The sequence below is a fragment of the Stegodyphus dumicola genome, chromosome 5 (assembly GCF_044657685.1).
Source record: "Stegodyphus dumicola isolate Sdum_Otavi_A_Nest chromosome 5, ASM4465768v1".
NCBI classification, from domain to species: domain Eukaryota; kingdom Metazoa; phylum Arthropoda; class Arachnida; order Araneae; family Eresidae; genus Stegodyphus; species Stegodyphus dumicola.
In genome coordinates, this window is record NC_140772.1 from 125,173,950 (window position 1) to 125,194,486 (window position 20,537).

Sequence of the window (20,537 nt, forward strand, 5' to 3'; positions counted from 1 at the left end):
TATCTCATATAGCTTCAACATTCTTTACTTCTAAAAGTTAATATATTTTTATTGACATTATTGAAATGTGAAAAGCATTTAACTTCATTTTCCTCTATCAGTCTGTAATAACTTCATTTTCCTCTGTCAGTCTGTAATAACTTCATTTTCCATCATTCAAAAGAAAAAAAATCTGTTTTCTCGAAACATTTAAGAGTTAATGAGATATCACATTTTCTAAGAATAAAGTCAGCATGTGTGATATTCTGTATCGAAAATAGGCATTATTTCTTCAACAGCAAGAAGAACATTTGGCTTTATAACTTGTAATAATAATAATAACATATAATGTGTTTTTTCTGGTCATATGATTCCAGTGACTAATATTTGATGCCAGCTAGTACAGCACCCCCTGTCCTCTCAAAAAATAGGACACCAAAATATGTCAATGATGAGAGATCAATTAGATGTGCAGCCCAGTGACTTATTAACAATAGACTTTATTTGTTCTTTTTTACCATCGTTTTGCCTCATTCATTCAAATTATTTGTAAAAAATCTTAGATGTCATCAGTTGCTTTTTCCTGCTCGGATAAAAAACATGCAATTCTTTCATGTTTCTGAAGAAGTGTGAATTCAGAGACTTACAAATAACTATAAGGAAGTTTCTTCTTTTTATCAGTATTACAGCATAGAAGTTCAGGCAAATTTTTCTCGCTTGTGTTTGCCACAGCAATATATCTTTTCCTTGAAATACAGTCTTTTATTTGACAAAAGCCAATAAAACAAGCCAGTTCCATTACAATTGAAGATATTTTTTGAGTCATAGCCATCAATCAAATTAGGTAGATATATCATTCACTGACTGAGTCTTCATTTGCTGCATTTTCTTCAGTTGGACCATATATATGTATATTCAATCTCTGCCTTTGTTTTCGTTTTTCTGAACTACTGAACCAATCCCACTTCAAAATTCTCAGATTTTTCATTCTGAGTTCTATATTTTTATTCTAATGTACTATGCAATTGTAGTTTTTGTTGAGTTTTTCAAGCTTCATTTCAGTTTTGATTCTGACAACTAAAAGTTGGCAAAAGTTTCCCCCCCCCCCACTGATCTTCAAAACAATTCCACTCCCTTATTTACTTCCATTTCAAAAGAGATTGATAATGTTTTCCTTTTGCACATCTTTCTAAAATCTGAAATTTAAAATGTAAAATCTTAGGCTTCAAAAATCTTGAGACTTGAGAGGTAGACAACTTTCAAAATTTATGTGTAATAGTTATAAAACATATGTATTATACTGTAAGTAGCATCACAAAGACTGGAGAAAGGGTTTGAATTGCTTGCATTCAACTTGATGAGGAAAGTAGGATTAATATTATCATTGAACAACTGAGTGTTAGCTGACCATGAAAAGTCTGTTAAAAAAGCTGTTTTCTTTATTGTCTAAAGATTTTAAAAGTGTGAAGTATAATATTCTAAGATTAAAGTATAATATGACGTAGTAAAAGAAAATGTAAATTATAATATGAAGTAGTAAATGAAGATACATTTTTGGCAGAACTAGGTTCAGTGACAAAATTTTTTGCCCCATAATGGAGAGAGATTTCAAAAGGTATAATTATAAACAAGAGAATTTAAACATAATTTTCTTATTGCTTATGTCAGGACTTGGAAAAATCCTTGTACAACTGAGAACACTATTTGAATGAAAGGTTACTACATTACTTTTCTTTGTGTCCTTGAATATCTAGTTAATGTTGTACTATAGTTAAAAATATTAATAATAGTAGTAATTGACATGGAAGAATATGTAATGATTTCAGATTTTATTTAAAAAGTACTTTTAATGAAATTATCTATGTGATTTTATTATTTTGGTGTGTGTTTTTAATTTAAGTGTGCATCTCTATTTTCCAGTTAGAGCTGTATAGAAATAAATTAACACAGTTGGAATTGGTAATTATTTTTTTCTCATTCTTATATTTACTAATGTAAATAATAGCATGCTTATAATTTTATAACAATAACTGAAACAATATGTGCTAATCAGTAATTTAAAATTTGATTTTTTGTTTCTCTGTATACTACCTGTCTTAAATTGAAATCTCAGAATTTCATCTTAAAAACCTGGCTTTTAAGATAAAATCCTGAGAAAATTCTTAATCAGTTTTTTATCTTAAAGTTTGTGAAGTCATTATTATGCAGTGCTTCTATTTGTTTTGAAGCTTTCTCATATTCTGCATTTCCATAATTCTAAACAGTTGATATTATCAGTAGAAACTTTATTTTATGTTAATACCTTCCCTTTTTGGTAGTATATTTATTTATATTTGAAAAAAAAATCAAAAGATATTTTAAGCTATCATTACTTGCAATGATTCATAAAAGTGAGAAATATAGCTGATAGACAGAGTTGGAACTATTTGTCTTCATATACATAAATATATACACCTTTCTATATTTTAATTTATGTGAAAATAATTTAAAGAAATTTTAATTTAAAGAAACGCTTCGTTGAAACTTTCTGTAGAAACAGTTGTTAAAAAAAAAAAAAAAAAAAATGAATCATCTGTTATGGTATGAAAGGAGTGAAGAAAGATTATTTCATCTGTATAAATATTATTTGATTTCACTTCCATTAATCAAAGTTATGTTTTTTAAGACTATAATTTATAACTTAAAGTAATTCATTTTTATGTTTTTAGAGAGATATTATAGTTATGATAAATTTTAGGAAGTTATTTTTATTATTTTTATACTGTTTATAAATTTCTTTTGGGTACACCTTTGTTGCCTCATTTGGTATCAATTCTTAAATATTTTTGCTGTATCTGCTGATAGCATAGAAGCTTTTTAAGGTAGTATAGTTTTCCTGATATTATAAATAATTAATTGATTAGTGACTATTATTATCTATAATTTTTCCTTAAAAAAGTGAGCTGACGAGTGCCATTATTCCTTTCGGTTACAAAGGCATTCATGATAATAGGTGCTGATGATATAAATACCGTATTTGATGGCATATAAGACACACCCTTATTTAGTAGGCCATACACAAGGAAAAAAAGTTTCAATAGTCCACGCAACAGCGCGGTACCACAGTAACTTAAAATGTGGTTTCTTTCAGTTCTCACGTTTCGTAAAAGCCAAATAAACAATCATTCAGTGCAATTACCAAACATATTTTTATTAAGGAAAACTAACAAACGGCAAGCTATTTTGAACATATGTAAATTTCAATAATGAATAAATGAATGAACAGCAAGCAATCAAACATAATACAAAATAAAGCAGAAACAACAAAACAAAAAAACGTTGCTTATCATGAAATTAGACTTTAGTTACTTTCAAAACCATAAAAATCCTTTTCTCTATCATTATCATCGAAAACGAGAATATTGTCATCACTACTGTTTCCGTCATCGCTAGTATCACCTTTTTTGAATAATGCGTCGTCTTCTGTTCCATCAAGAGCATTACTGATTCCGCACTTCTTAAAGGACTTAACAATTACTTCAGCCTTTACGTCCTAAGATCTTTTTGCACACTTGTGAAATAGAGGGCTGCTTCATTCTACCTGAGGGTGTGAGGGCGTAATGTGGCTCTCCTATCCACTTGTTCCATCGTTCTCACACTTTTTCCTTAAATGGCTTATTCACCGATGCATCTAAATTGGCAATTGGCTAGTCAGTCCGCCAGGAATGACAGCTATCTGGGTTTTTAATTCTCGTGCTTTATTCCTTATGGTTTCAGTTCTATGAGTGCTAAACTGATCCAAAACCTAAAGAGAGGGTTTTCTTAAGAGTCCACCAGGTCGCCTTGCCCATATGTTCTGTAACCACAGTTTCATTCTAGCTTCGTCCATCTAACCTTTCGGATGAACATGAACAATTACACCCGTTGTGTTGTATCTCTCAATAGAATTCTAAAAGGTAAAAAGAAATCTCTTAACTTTTTTTTCATGTGGGAGCCGAGCTTGTTCCATTCTAAATTCTTATTCGATGAAATATCTAAATTTGAAGCTTTTGCACAAAGACTGACACTTCTGTATGATAAAAACAGATTATATTTAGATACATTTATACATTTTATATGCAATTATTAGGTTACATAAAAATTACGCGCTCTCCAGCTAACAGTCATTCGAGTTCGGGTTCAGAGTTCTAACTATGTTCTTCCATAGGATTATTCTCGAGTTTAGATGTAATGGTGCTGATAGTCCGAAGTTTAGATGTGGCGGCACTGATAGTCCGGAGTTTAGATTTAACACGTTAGAAGTTTTTTTTTTTTTTTTTTTTTTTTTTTTTGAATATGAAAAACGGCGCTAGTTTTGTGCCATCAGCACAACATGTTAGAACTACCATATATTGGGTTTTTTCATGACCTGTGGTTTTCATGGTTATTTATTTAAACGCTTTAATACTCTGTCTTGTTAGATGGTACATCAAATGTGAGTGGAATTTCATCCATATTTCCTATTTGACCAAGCTCAAAAGAAGTTTTCTTGCGTGCATTTATAACAAACCTATGAAATGCTAGTATTTTTTCTTCATAATCTGCTGGCATTTTCTGTGCAATGGTTGTTTTTGTGCACATTGATAAGCCTTGCCTTTTCATGAACCTGTAGCACCAGCCATCAGACCCTAAAAAGTACTGATTCCCATGTTTTTCTGCAAATCTTTTGGCCTTATTGATTATCATTTTAGTTGAAACACTTATCCCAGATTTCCTCTAATCTATCACCCACATTTTTATGGCATTTTCAAGTTCAAGCCAAGATGGAGCTGGGCATCGAAGACTATGTTTCTGTTTTTTCGGCATCAACACAGAGATGGGAAATTTTGCTGTTGAAACTGAAGTCAAATTCATCAGTTGTGAAGAGTCTTTTTCAGACAAGTTGGTCTGCTTGACCTGATGCCTGCTGAAATCTATGTTGCTCCCAGGACGAGATCATGCAGCTCTTCAGATAATTGCCAATGATGCAAAACCGTCTACGTGCTCTGAGGCTTCAGGTCTTCTGAATTCATTAGACTCGATGGACTTTTTGTCAATTCTCTGGAATGATATCTTGGAAAGGTTCAACAAACTAAGCAAATCTCTCCAATCTGTTAACATCGACCTGGGTAAGATCGTTGAACGTAATGTAATAAAAACTGTATCAGTCTTTGGTAACATACCTAAAACACTTAACCCAGTACTTTTGATCATTATGAGCTGAAAGTTATTTTAAAATCCGGTGAAAATAGCTATGCACATAACATGCAGAGTAAATGTAAGCATACAGTCCAGTTCGACAAAGTAAAAGGAAATGGGACCGAACTCTCTGGCAGGGATACGTTGTTCCAAACCCTACCCCACTTTTCAAATTTTTGACGTCATGGAAAAATCGACTAGTTTCTTCTGGATGGTAATTCTTGAGCATGCGCTGAAGGGCAAGAAGTAACATAAACAGAACTTTGGCTTGCACTTGTAAACAGTATTAAGTATATAGTCTGAAAGTGTATTTACTTTATGTAATTGCATAATTTGACTGTTTCTGTAATAAGAAAACTTCATTCAGATAAAATTTATTTTAATATTATTATCTGATTATAGCATTATACGAAGTGATAAATACTGTAGGTACTATTGTAATCTTCACATAACCTTTCACATTGGATTTTGCTTCATCATTGTAAAATATATTCTATTATAAAGATTAAATCAATGCAAACTACTTTGTTAGAGATGTGAATGTTCTAACTGAATTTTCTTTTTATCACTTATTATTTATTTCCACTTTGAAAATACATTCCTATTTGACAAATAATTATCTCCGCTGAAAATTTTTTTGTTTGTTTAAAAACTATATTTGTCAATAATGTAATAAAAACTCACTTATATAGTGCTTTGTAGATCAATATGACAACAAATTCAAAATGTGTTAAAAGCAGTTCTTTAATCTTTAGGTTGTAGTAGATGCAACTAAATGGCACAGAGGAACAATATTTCAATAAAAAAAATTCTCCTTGTTAATTCAGTAGCAAAATTATTTCTATTTCTGTGCGAAATACACTTTCAATGCTTATATATCAGAGAAATGTAATTTAAGCACTTTAGAAACTTTAAAATATAAGCTAAAGGTTTACTATACAATTTTATGTAAGGAACGTAATAATTTACTTTTATTCCTTTTAAATAGGCATATCCGTTTCCAATAGATAACTAAAATTTTTGGCAAGTTAGTGACTTAACTTGAACATACAGTATTCCGTCACTTGAAATATCAATTAATTGTTCTTTTCATTTAGAGATACATTGGAATTGAAAATACCAAAGGAAAATTGGTCACGGATCCAATCTAATTCCGTATTTGGAAATTTTTCAAAAAGGTTTTCTGTCAATTTTGCATACGTTGTTTTAAACAAGAAATCTGTATCATTTTCTTTAGTAAATTCTGAAAAACATGTTTCTGTTGTTTTTATTCAATTCTCCTTGGCAAAGTATTAGCTTAGTTTTGAAAGCTTCAGTATTGGTGTTCAGTATTAAAATGTTTAGGTTTTAAAAAAATATCTCCTATGTAACTGAGTTTTTCTAGCCAATTATTTTTAATGAACGAACTTGCTGATATATATTTCTTTTCTTCCAAAAATATGTAAACTCTATTTCTCAAATCGAAAATATGTCGCAGTATTTTTTTGTGTGAAAGTCAACTGACTTAGGTAATAATGTCTCATACACAGAACTTATCTCATTGCAGTGTATTAAAAAGAGACAAATGCTTAGGATCTTGCCTTTTAATGAAATTAATTGCAGCAATAACCCTGCAATATCTTGTGCAATTCTTCATCAATGTCTTTTGCAACAAAAGCTTATCTATGTGTCATACAATAGTTGAATATTATATGGGGAGTAATTTTCATTATTAACTCTCTTAGTCCTTTATAATTACTTGCAGCAGCATCAGTACAAACTGCGACACAGTATGTCTAGCTAAGATTATTCATTTCAAAATATCTGTTAATAATTTCAAATATTTTATCTCCAATTGCTTTTCCTTCCCAAATATTACAACATAAAATATATTCTACTGCGTCATCTTCAAAATCGTATCTTAAATACACAATGAATTGAGGCATTTTAGTAATGTTGGTAGTTCATCAACTTGTATAGTAAAGACAGGATTTTGTATTCGATAGTGCATGATAGGACAGAAATTTGGCGAGAAACGGTATCTTTTGATAATACTACTGTTTTTAAATCTTTACTATATTTTCTTCCATGCATAAACGATGTCATTTTATTTGCTGAAGGAAGAATGAATGATTCTCTAATTGTATGAGACTTTAAATTTTTTGCAATTAAATATGAAACTTTTAAGGAATTGTTGAACCGTAAAGCCTTCTCAGGAATTGTTGTATATTTTTTTCAAAAATATATTTTAATTTTTCATGCTCTCAGCTCATTTATTAAAAAAATTCTTCAGATTTATTTACTAAAGCTTTATACTTAGTTTGTAAATGTGTTTTTAATTTCGCAGGTTTCATGCTTTGCATGTGCCAAGTTTTCACTGCATTTAACACACAATGGATATTCATTTTCCATTGATAGTGCAACATATAAAGCAGTATAAAATAAACTCTTCTTGATATTTACTCAATTTTTATTAGAAGTAGAAAGAGAGACAGTGGATTCATTTTTCATTAATAGTTTTTCATTAATAATTGCATTTTCATTAATAGTTTTTCTGTAAGTGTATTTGATGTTGTTCTATACATCCTGTTTCTTATATGAACATTGGGTATCTGTTTTGGGCCATTTAACCATAATGAACAAAATTGCAACTAAAACAAAAAAATTTTTATTATCCTTCAAGGCACTACTGAATTTTCCAATACTTAGGAAATGTTATATGCTTACTGGACAACAATTTGATTAGAAATAAGAAACATAGTTATAAACGATGCGTATTACAATTACAAATTGCATGCAAGACACTACCAAGATAGCTGAAAAAACTATATCTTAGCTGCACGTATGCAGTTGCTTTGAAATTCGATTCGAACTGTTTGGAAATCATCAAGCATAACACAAAAATCAAGTAGCAAAACAATAAAATCAAAATATGGAAATGTTTAATTTAAAATTTCTGGCAAATGTTAAAAAACTTCCAAAATGCTCTTCAAATTCTGTATATCTTTTATTGTCAAATAAATTGCATTGAATTTAGGGACCCCCACACACATTTGTTTATTTGACTCCCAGGTTTAAATTTTGTAAAAAACAATAGAAGTTATCAATTGCATTTTGGGAAAAAAAAATGATTTCAAACTTGTCTTCAACTGAGCACGCAACAGAGTATTTTCAAAATTACGGGGAAGTACGACTTATGTGAAAATGGATAAACATTGGCTGTCCAATGTGTAAAGTGAATTACGGTTTAATATGTTATGTCCATAGCTTGTGTATTTTGATTATCTAACTAAATACAGAATGATCCAGCCCTTCAAACTTCTGCCGGAATAACTGCTAGAAGATCTATCCCATTTCAGATTAACAGAAAGCAAGTGTCGTATTCTTATTCAACAATTACAGTACTCTTGCATAATACTTACAAAGAATGATTTAGGTTATTTAACTAATGTGCAATCAATTTTATTCTTTATCTAAATGAATGACATATCACACAATGCTGTGTAGGCTCGTGATATAGTGATCATGACTCAAAATGCATCTCTGCGTTCAGGCATACACCTTACAAGAATATAACCCTGCACTGGAATCCTAGCTTCAGCAGGTACAGTTTGCTGTGCTGTGCAATCTCTATGGGTCCTAAATTATAAAAATGTTTCCACTCCTGAATTCCAAGAATTTTACTACTTAATGTTTCTGCAAATTCCAAAATTTTGCACACCTGCCATAGCTGCACTGGCTGTGTCTTCAGTTATCCAGTGTTCTAATAAGTATATTAGTCAAATATTGTAACGTTATTTTAGACAAGAGTTTCTTAAATTGGGGATTGCAACCCCCATCTGCAGCAGGGGGTCGCAAAATATTTTAGCAGTTTTGGTATTTCTTTAACTTAATATAATAATTTTATGATTACCAAATATTTTTACGCAAAGTATCTAAAAATATATAAAGAGAAGACAATACAGACAAAGAGAAAAACAAAAATGTTTCAACGCATTCTGTTTATAATATAAATGTTCATTTTATTTGCTTTGCATGTGATGCTGTCATTTCATCAGTTACTTAATAAAAATTTTCACATTGTTCTATGTCTTAAAATTAGAAATTAAAGTTAATGACCTAAAACTGCAATAGTATCTTACAGTACAAGTAAAAAAATTAATAGTTCTCACTCACGTGTGTGTCTGTTTTTCGCAATGCTTATGGGGTCCCACAAAATTTTCGTAAATATTTTGGGATCAGGTGTCACAAAAAAATTTCGGTGATAAAAAAGGGTCACGACTGAAAAAAAGTTTAAGAAGCCCTGTTTTAGACCAATCAATTTCCTGACCCATTTGTTTTTTCATGTTTTGTTTCTCAGCCGAATTATGTTTCTGTGGGAATTTTTCTATAATTTTACTGTTTCAACTGAATGGAAAAACATGTTAAAATGTTTCAAATGACTATTCTGAGTTGAATTATGTTTTCTGATAGAATTTTTCCATATTACATATTTCAGGTCAACAAAAAATCAACTTTTAAAATATTGAGGGAAAGCATGTACTAAAATGCTTCAAAATGAAAATGTTGGATAAATAAATGCATAATTTTTTTTTTTTTTTTTTTTTTTTTTTTTTCTTTTCTAGGAGTGTAGGAGTTCTTATATATATATATATATATATAAAGAAATTTAGAACCAACTTTTCACAAAGCCTAAAACATTGAAATTCAAATGAACTTCATAAAATCCTATAAATGTACAGTAAGAATATTTTAAAATGTAAAAAATTAAAAATAAACCATCACAAGAAAAACAAAAAAAAAAAAAAAAAAAAGTATAAAAGAACAAGAAAAACGAGGAATCCAACCAACTTCAACATAACATTGTCAAGAGGAGGTATGTCAACTTTAATTACATTTCCCCTTCTAAAACAAAATCCTTGCTTTTCTGTATCCAGAATCAGCTGATGAACCATTTCAATATATTTTTTATCTTAGTAGTTCAAACGAAAATTCTGGCCTTCAACAAAGCAAAAGAAAATGGCAAAAATACAAAGTAAAATCATTAAAAATATCTTCCAATTTAAAAAACTAAAAAGATTCTTAAAAAAATGAAAACATGTCCTTAAAAATGTAGAAAAAGTAAAATAATTAAAAATATCTTCCAATTTAAAAAGATTTTACTAGTTTAAAAAGAATATTTGATATTCTACATTTACAGGATTTTATCAAGTTAATTTGAATTTTAATTTTTAGTCTTTACGAAAAATTGGTTCTAAATTTATGTATTTACTGATCAATTTTTAGCAGCATAATGCACGAAAATTCTTGGAAGGATTATAAATTTTCCTTTTAAAAATTTTTTTGTATATACATAGCCCAAACACATCTGTATATACAGTGGATGGACAAAAATATGGAAACACCTTGTGAAATGCATGTTTGAAAAGAAAGATTGATTTTAATGAAATATGTAGGTGGCGCTGGTGTTTTTGACTACTGACGCCGCCTATACAACTTCGTAAATGTGCTAAACAGTTCAGTTGTTGTCGGAGTACTGTTATGTGAGGTTGTCATTGCATTATGTCAGAGTTAACAGACTTCGAACGTGAGCAAATTGTTGGAGCACGTATGGTAGGTGCTTCCGTAAGCAAGGTAGCCGAGGTGTTTAGTGTTTCAAGAGGTACTGTATCGAAGATTTATTCCGCATATTTGAAAAGCGGAAAAATATGATCTGCTAAATCACAGCGCGGACGAAAGTGTGTCCTGAGTGATCGTGACAGACGATCATTAAGGGCAATTGTGACGAAAAATAAGAAGACCACAGCTGCAAAAGTTACTGCTGAAATGAATGTTGTGTTACCGAACCCTGTGAGTACCAAAACAATTAGAAGGGAGCTTCATAAACAGGGAATTGCTGGCCGTGCTGCGATTGAGAAGCCACTCATCAGTGATGCTAAATGCCCGTAACAGGAAAAGGTGGTGTTTAAGTCATAAAGCCTAGACTATAGAGCAGTGTAAGCGGGTAATATGGTCTGACGAGTCTTCTTTCACATTGTTTCCCACTTCTGGCCGAGTTTACGTCTGGAGAACGCCATCTCAAGCCTATAATACAGACTGTTTGTTGCCAAGAGTGAAACATGGCGGGGGTTCTGTTCTGGTTTGGGCAGCCATATCGTGGTTCTCTGCTAGCCCCAAATGAACTGTGTCAGGGCACATGACTGCCAAGACTTATGTGAACATTTTGGCCGATCAAGTTCATCCCATGGTACAAACTTTGTTCCCCGATGGTGATGGTGTCTTCCAAGACGACAAAGCCCCTGTTTACACAGCTCACATTGTCCAGGACTGGTTTTCTGAGCACGAGGCTGAGTTGTCCCATCTCCCCTGGCCACCACAGTCAGCAGACCTGAATATTATCGAACCTTTGTGATCTACATTGGACCGGAAAGTGCGTTCTCGTTATCCACCGCCAACATCGTTATCTGAACTTGCCACCGTTTTGCAGGAAGAATGGTATAATATTCCCTTGGCAAACATACAGGAACTGTATTTATCCATTCCGAGAAGACTGCAAGCTGTTTTGGATGCCAACGGGTTTCCTACACCATATTAAGCAAAGAAACATGTTTTTTTAAAGGTGTTTCCATATTTTTGTCCAACCCCTGTATCTATTGCACATAAATCCCTTTCTTACATAAAATACATATGTATGTATACAATAACTAAATAAATTGTAAAGGAGGTCAGGATAAAAAATATCCTGTTCTGTTTGCTTAATTAACAGCTATGGAATCTTAAAAAAGTAGTATAAAATTTATTTTGGCATATTGGTATTTATAATTAATTTATTAAATTTATAATGGCAAACATTAAAATAGATGAAAGTAAATCAAATTTAAACTATAGAATGTACTTTATAAAATTAATAACAAGTGGTTAAAATATATATTTTAATTACTTAAAACATGGAAGTTATTTGGCAGAGATTGTTGGATATAAAATTACTACTTCAAATTTTCAAATTACTATTGTTCATATTTAAAGTCTCAACTTGCAATCTTAATCCACATAACAACCATTGCAAAAATCACCCATTATCGTATTCCAAAGATCAGTAGTATACAGTGTTTTCAAAATCTTGCATAATATTACATATTGGCTTTTTGATATTCAAGTTGTTACAAATAGGATGAACTGTTTTTATTATTTTAGACTAGTAGTTTATTCTTCCATTCACTTCCTTTTCTACAGTATTTCATTTTTTTATATGCTTGACTATCCAAAATTTCAACAGCATTCTGGATATTTTTTTTAGTTCAGTTTTTACTGTATACACATTTCAGTATTTACATCGTCAAAAGTGCACAGACACATACTTGAAGTGAATTTAAAACACAGGGATAGGAAAACACAGGAATTGGAAAACAAAAAAGTACTGATTCGAAGATCGTATTTGTTTTTTGTTCATGAAAATCAAAGTTCATTACACAAGCATGCAATCACACTGCACAAGTACACACTGCATTTTTTAACACATTTACTAATTATGTTAAATAAAACAGAAAATAATGTATAACAAATGCATAAAGTAGTTAAGCTTTTATCAAACAGAACATAATACTACAGTTGCGAAGATATTTAATCTTATAAAGTTAGGTAATTTAGTAAATTTCAGTTTTTCACCAAAGCAATGAAGTATTTTGATAATTATGAAGTTCCTTGTATATCTTTATAGATGAACTTGATCGCCGTTTTAAGGAATTAAACAACTGTGCAAGTTAGTTTAATAATTTTAAAATATATGCACTAAAAGAAACATTAAAATGCATTAATCTATTTGTCAACCTTGATTTTAGCAGCATTCTGTCTGCAGAATGCTTTGTAGTTTTTAAGCACACAAAGAGGCACTGCAATTCTTATTCCTTGATCTGAAGTTTTCTGCAAGTGTTTTTTTTATTAAACTTGCTGTATTGGCACACATACAGTTTTTTGTGCCTTCAGATCTGGATGTGCTTTTGCGAACAATCTCGTTTGTTTTACTGGTGTCGCTGAATTTTGTGATGAATGCATTGCATTTATTGCTGAGTATCACCTTCTAGATTTTTCGTACTGTTAGTGTATACGTCAGCAGTGAATTATTCTCCTCTTTCTTCAAATACACTACGTTGATAAACAATAACTATTCACTAAAGATTTTGCATAAATTTCCACTCATAATAATTTAAATTGCAAAAATCTCACAATTAGCACCTAAACATACTATTCAGCACCGCAATTCTTTCGAAAGCACGCCGTAGTAGTCTAAAGGGGAGTACACCGTCTTCTATTTGCCAGGTGAAACTAATAGATATTTCCGTGACGTCAGAAATTCAAAATGTGGAGTAGGGTTTGGAAATACGCGGCAGGGACAGATTTAGAGTTATCATTTTTAATGTCATTATACATAGACTAATTACAGAACTAAAGAGATGCGGATCTGCTTATGAGGATTTAAGTAAAAGTTTGACTTTCTTACGAAACTACATTGTTTGGAATCTTTGGAATCTAAATACTTCCTTGAAGGAGCCAGAAACCTCATAACTTTTTATCCAAGGGATTTGGATAGGACTTTGGAAAACGAGTGTCTGCACCTGCAAGCTCGTTTGCCATAAAATGATGAAGTTATGGAGTTATCGTCACAGAAGCCATACAAATACTTATCGGAAAAAGGCTTTTTGGACATTTATCCAAACGTAGGAATTGTGCTCCGAATGCTGTTGTGTACACCAGCGTCAAACCGCTTAGCAAAAAGGTCGTTTTCTGTGCTAAAGAGAGTAAAGAATTACTTAAGATCTAACACAGGAGAGTACAGGCTCAGTTCATTCTCTGTAATGTACATAGTGTCAGAAATAATGCAGTCAATTGACTATGGTGATGTCATTCGTTCTTTTGCACAGAAGAAAGTTTGTTGTATTATTCTATAAATTTTATAAAATAGCGTAACTATAGTAACACAGACTGTATAATTCTGAATTTTGATGTTTATTAAAGTCAATTGAAAATTATATGTTCTGTACTATTTAATTTGCTGAATTTCCAAAATAGCTTTGAGAAATGTCAAGTGCCTAGGGGCCCTGGGTCTCTAAGTCTGGACCTGATGATATTATCACATAATAAGGAAGAAATCATATAAAATAAATGTAAGGGAAAATGTACAAGATTTATTTAATATTATCTTTTAAATTAATATTAATTTAAAGTTGTTATGCAATAAGTGCAATATAAAAATGCAAAACGCAGCACAAGAAGACGCAAGCAAAAATCTGATCTTGGTGCAAGAAGAGTTTACTGCATCTAAAAGAGACATTCAAGTACAAGTTTTAATCAAAACACATGGGTATATCAAGTTTTAAAATTTAAGTTAATCGAGAGAAATATTTCAAAACTTAAAAGTTGTTACCGAAACAACATTATCGACTTTCTCCTTTTCTTACCTAGTAGAAGCAGGCTTTAGTTAAATCTAATGTACTACAAAAAATAAGGAATAGGTTGCATATTTTTTAGCAAGGTGATTTAAAAATAAAGTTAAACATTTTAATTTCCAGTATTAAAATATATATATATATATATATCAATACATCATGTACAGCCATCATGTAAATTAAAATCGAACTTGTGTGCAATAAGATTCTGTGATTTTGTTTTTGAAAACTTGCTTATGTTTATAAAATTGAAACAATAATAGCACCACATAATACAGTACAAAGTCCGAAATCCAGACTCCTCGGGACTTTGGCAATTCCAGAAGGAAACGTAAATCTAATAAACCATTCTTTTTTCAAATCTCTTATTCACCTTCTTAAAATGACTAAAACTGTTTTTTTCTTTCAAAGGACAAGGAAAACTGGATGCTGGAATGCCAATTAATGAAAGCCAAGGTGTGTATTATTATTATCTTAGTGTATAGTACATATATCGAACATTAGTGTCGAATAGTGTGATTTTATTCCTCCCCATGAAAATCCTCTATTTATTCCTTAATACAATGATTTTTCAACCTTTTTTGCCCGATGCACCCTTTTTGCCATTGTTAGATGATGCCCCTCCCTCCTTTTTAAAACTCAAAAATTACGTATACATTTATTTAAATTTAGGTTATTTGTATTATGCTTTGTAAATTAAACAAGAACAAGCATAGAAAGTGTTGATAAGTATCAAACATTGAATAAAAGTAGTTTATATATATATATATATATATATATATATATAATAGTAAGAAATAATGTAGTGAACTTGCTAAAAAATTACCAGGGGCTGTGGCTCCAAGAAATAGTTCAACGCAGTATTTTTAAAATATTAACATAGAAGTAATTTTTAAAAATTATTAACATGGAGAAGTGAAAAAACAGCCTACACACGAAATAAAACTGTTAAAATCAATGTTGGAAAAAATGTGAATGCACAAAGAAACTAATCTGATCGTTGTGATATGTGAAAAGTTAATACATATAAAAACAGATCGACGGAACAAGTTAAAACAAAATTAAAATATAATCATTAAAACACAAATTGCAAAAATTATAATTAAAACATAAATTGCAAAAATTACAAAAATTATCAAAATTACAAAGTGGAAAATGGTAAATTAGCCCAATTGGACTTGCAACCAAGCTTTTCAAGGGAAAAATCGTTGAATGTCGAACTAAGCTAACACCATTACGCGTTTCGCCGAAACAGACAATTGAAGCTCTTGTTTGACGAAAAATTTTTTTCGAAAAGCCTGGTTGGAAGTCCAATTGGGCTAATTTACCATTTTCCGCTTTGTAATTTTTGCAAGTTATGTTTTAATTATAATTTTTGCAATTTGTGTTTTATTTATTATATTTTAATTTTGTTTTAACTTGTTCCGTCGATCTGTTTTTATATGTATTAACTTTTCACATTTTTTCCAACATTGATTTTAACAGTTTTATTTCGCATGTAGGATGTTTTTTCACTTCTCCATGTTAATAATTTTTAAACATTCCTTCTATGTTAATATTTTAAAAATACTGTGTTGAACTATTTCTTGGAGCCACAGCCCCTGGTAACTTTTTAGCAAGCTCACTACAATATTTTTTACCATTATTTCATATTTTGCGCAAAACAATTTTTAAGACCAAATAGGTCTTACGTCACATTACTTGTTTGTTTTTCAATTTCTATTTCGATTATATATATATATATATATATTCTTAACCCTCTGAGTGTTATGACTGGCTTTATCCAGTACTCAGAAATTTTGCTACTTGGCCTGCATTAAGATATTTTGCTTTCTTACTTTCTTTAATAATGTAAATGAATGTAAGTTTTTGAAAATACAGACTAAAATTAGTAATTAAACAAACGCAATTAATAGATGCTGTTTAATTACTGGTCTTCATGACGGATCTAAAATCCTGTGCCGCTCAGAGGGTTAAACTGAAAATACTTAAAAGGTGAATCAAATTCAAAATGCACTCCTCTCCCTGAAACTGAAATTCCACCCCTGGGAGAAATAGAAATTTCCTCCTGGTTGCGACCTACCAGCAGCTGAGTGGTAAAGTCGCTGAACGCTGGTAGTTTGGTCCGAGGTTCAAATCCCACAAGCAGGCTGGCTGCATGGGTGTTTTCATGGTTTTCCCCGTGTGCAATGTGTATACAAGCCAGTTTTTCGTAAAACGTTCTCCATGAATGCACCCTTTCCCTTAGACAGATAAAACCCTCCTGGTTGTGAGCCCCTGCTTTAGTATATTAATTTCTATATTGATAAGAATAATATAAAATGATAATTAATGATCATTTAGAAAGGAGAAAAAGCTGTTAATAGTTAAAAAGCTATGCAATTTATCAAATTTTCAAAATAAGGTACAAAACAGTTAACTGAAACTTTTTAGATTCAAATTAGTACCAAATCATAAAATAAGGTAAAAAAATATCAGTTAATGTTTCATATGTGTTGAGGAATGGAATTTGTTTAGAAATTTAAATAAAGAGCTTTAACAAAATTTGAAATAATATATACAATGAACCTCAAAATATTCTGTTTAACAAAACATTGTTAAATTCTTTTAAAGATTTTTTTGAAAAAAATTTGGTATGTGTGTGGGATGGGAGTATTACATCAAATTACTTTCATTAAATAATAAAATACTCATATCATACATAATAATTTAGAGCAATTAGACTGCAGAATTCAGATTTACAATTTTTGAATCAATTATTTTTTCAGTTCCTTGAAATTATGAACAATTAAAAGTGAATTTATAAATGATATCTTATCAAATGTATTGAAACTTGCCATTGTGGTAAAAGTCTATAAAATATTTTATATACGAGGGTAAGCTGAAAAATAAGTTTCCCCTGTCGACTGTGGTCAGAGTTGTGTATGAAAGTCAAAAAATAGAACGAGATATTAAAGATATGACATACCTTTATTTTATTATTCTCATACGAGTACGTTGAGACATTTGTCATATCGCTTGATAAGCTTCAAAAAGTCCTCCAAGAAAAATTCACGCTTTGCATATGGAAGAAGCGTTGAACGGCTATGGGCGAAAGGCGACACAGCAGGAAAACGCACAAGTCACCGATACACCATTGGGTACAGGTCGCTGCAAATCAAGCAGATGGCGCTGTTGCAGTGCCTGCGCAAAGCGGAGACCAGCCTCTCATTTGAGCCCCAGTAGGTATGGAGAGAAGGTGCGTTTTGAATTCGTGGTCAAAGGAGGAAGTGAGAGCAGTTATCCGCTATGAATGGGCACGTGGAGTATCAGGAACAGAAATTCATAACCGCCTCGTGGAAGTCTATGGGCCAGGTGTGATGTCGAAGCAAATGGTGCAGAGATGGTGTCGCACATTCAGTGATGGACGTCAGCAAGTGGAGGACATACCGAGAGCTGGACGGACGCGCACGGCCACTACAGATGCAAATGTCAGGAAGGTGGATGACATAATTAGAGCGAACCGGCCATCGATGAAGTAGCGGAAGAACTTGGTATCTCACATGAGCCAGCTCAAAACATCATCCACGACATTCTTCGATACAGAAAAGTGTCAGCACGATGGGTGCCCCGACAATTGACCTCGACACACAAGGAACAATGCATGGGGGTCAGCCTGGAACATCTCGTGCGTTACCAAGATGGCAATGACTTTCTGTTTCGGATTGTGACGGGGGATGAACCGTGGGTCCACCATTTCATACCAGAATCGAAGGCTGCATCTATGGAGTGGAAACATCCGTCATCACCTGTCCGAAAGAAGTTCAAGACAACTCCCTCTGCAGGTAAAGTGCTCCTCACAGTTTTCTGGGACGCCCAAGGAGTTTTGTTGCTGGACTTTTTGGAGGTTGGAACCATCAATGCTACGCGCTACTGTGACACCCTGTCGAAATTGAAAGAGGCAATTCGGAAAAAGCGGCCTGGCCATCTCACATCCGGCGTTCTGCTGTTGGATGACAATGCCAGACCACATTCGGCGATGGCAACACAAAACCATATTGCAACTCTTGGTTGGGAGCGCCTACAACCATCCGCCATACAGTCCTGATCTCGCACCAAGCGACTTCCATCTGTTTCCGGCTTTGAAGAAAAATCTCGGGGGAAGGTGTTTTGGAAGCAATACTGAAGTGAAACAAGCCGTTCAACGCTTCTTCCATATGCAAAGCCCTGATTTTTTCCTGGAGGGCTTTTTGAAGCTTATCAAGCGATATGACAAATGTCTCAATGTACTTGGTACCTATGTGAAAAAATAAAGGTATGTCATATCTTTAATGTCTCATTCTATTTTTTGACTTTCATACACAACTCTGACCACAGTCGACAGAGGAAACTTATTTTTCAACTTACCCTCGTAAATGTCCGATTAATGTTTTTAAGAAACATTGAAATAAATATTAGTTTTCTTTTCTTTTAAAGAAAATAACATTTATAAAAATTATTTGTGTATCAAATGCTTTATCATAGTTGTTCAAAATGAGTTTATCCTACTTTCAAAGCATTTCTTTTTTAGCCTAAATAAGTGTCATGAAACTTTTTGTATTGAATGCAGTTTCCTATTGTGAGCCATCTAGAGCTCATTTGGAGCAGTGTATTTTGAAGAAATTTGGTATATTTGTTATTCAGACCACAATAAAGAGATTTCTGAAGAAGAAGAAGAAAAATAAGCCTTTTAAGCCTTAGAGGAAAGTGTCGAGCTTAAAGAACTACAGTTGTAAGTCAGAAAGGGAAAATTAGTTTCATTTATAGCAACCAGTATTCAGAATATGCACCTCCTGCAAGTGTATTTAATTAATGGGTATTTAAATTTAATTATCTTGGTATTTAAATAAGTGATGGATACTTAAATCAGAATGATCAGTGGCTGCACAAAGCTGTTCTCAGGGAATATGAGTAACATGCCATGTTATGCTAGCTTTCAGCTCAGGCTGAGTCTGTATGCTTCCTTGATAAGCATAGTCTTTTGGGAATCTTCACAGATAGAGATCACAGGAGTTATGTATGGAGAACAGGGAGATCAAACATCTAAAAAACCTTTTGAATTTCTCTTATGCTTACTTTTATTTTATTCAGAAGTGGATTATTTTCTGATTTGCATAAAATTTCTGCTGTAAAATGCTACCTGATGGCGAAAATTTGAACTTTTGTTTTTTCAGAATTCTTTTTCATTAAGAACAATACTGCAAAATATTTTGATTAGAATATACTTCTATGGGGTTATGAGTAGGAATATTTTAATTATAACCATCCATTATGTTATATGTATGCTTTTTCCTTAATGCATTTCATCATATTACAGTATATTTATTTATTAAATTGATTTTCTTCCTTATCATGTAAATTTCACAGTTCTGTTATTTTAATGGAAAGTTATCTTTTTTTAGAATCCTGCTGTTCAATCAAGTGGTGAGATGAAGTTACAAGATTATGATGAAATCCAGTTATTTGTTAAAACAACTGTAAATCGGCTGATCAAGCAGATACAGTTTGCGGATAGCAAATCCATTGCCTTTAGAAATGAAGTCTGTATCTTTTTATTTCAATGTCTAAATATAATGTTAGAAAACTCTTTATTTTTTCATTAACATTTGCTTCTCAGTCATCATTGATTTTATTTTTAAACATAGCTTAAAATATTTTTAATGATCTGACATTTCTTGTATCTGTTTTTCAAAGATTTAAGTAGTGATTTTTATATAAAATGAAGCATTTTTTCCCCTCTAACCCCTTCGCGCCGACTGTCACGTATACGTGCCAGCAATGAACACACTTATCTATCGGCCGACACGCAGGCGTGTCAGGGCATTGTTGCGTTTACTACCGACTGTCACGTATTTGTGCCAGTACCTTGGAACGTTTTTCAAACTATAATTTCTGCCACAAGATGGCACTGTATGTCCATAT

General features: G+C 31.9%; 1 protein-coding gene across 4 annotated transcripts in view; it reads left to right on the forward strand.

The window, feature by feature from the left end:
* The window catches only part of LOC118202346 (protein phosphatase 1 regulatory subunit 21-like), a 235,139-nt gene that overhangs the window by 189,492 nt on the left and 25,110 nt on the right, over positions 1–20,537 (forward strand). For all 4 annotated transcript variants that reach the window (XM_085817028.1, XM_085817025.1, XM_085817026.1 and 1 more), the window contains 3 exons: positions 1,900–1,938; positions 15,009–15,053; positions 20,018–20,155. In XM_085817028.1, the coding sequence (XP_085673154.1) occupies positions 1,900–1,938; positions 15,009–15,053; positions 20,018–20,155 (222 nt within the window). The remainder of the gene's footprint in view (positions 1–1,899; positions 1,939–15,008; positions 15,054–20,017; positions 20,156–20,537) is intronic.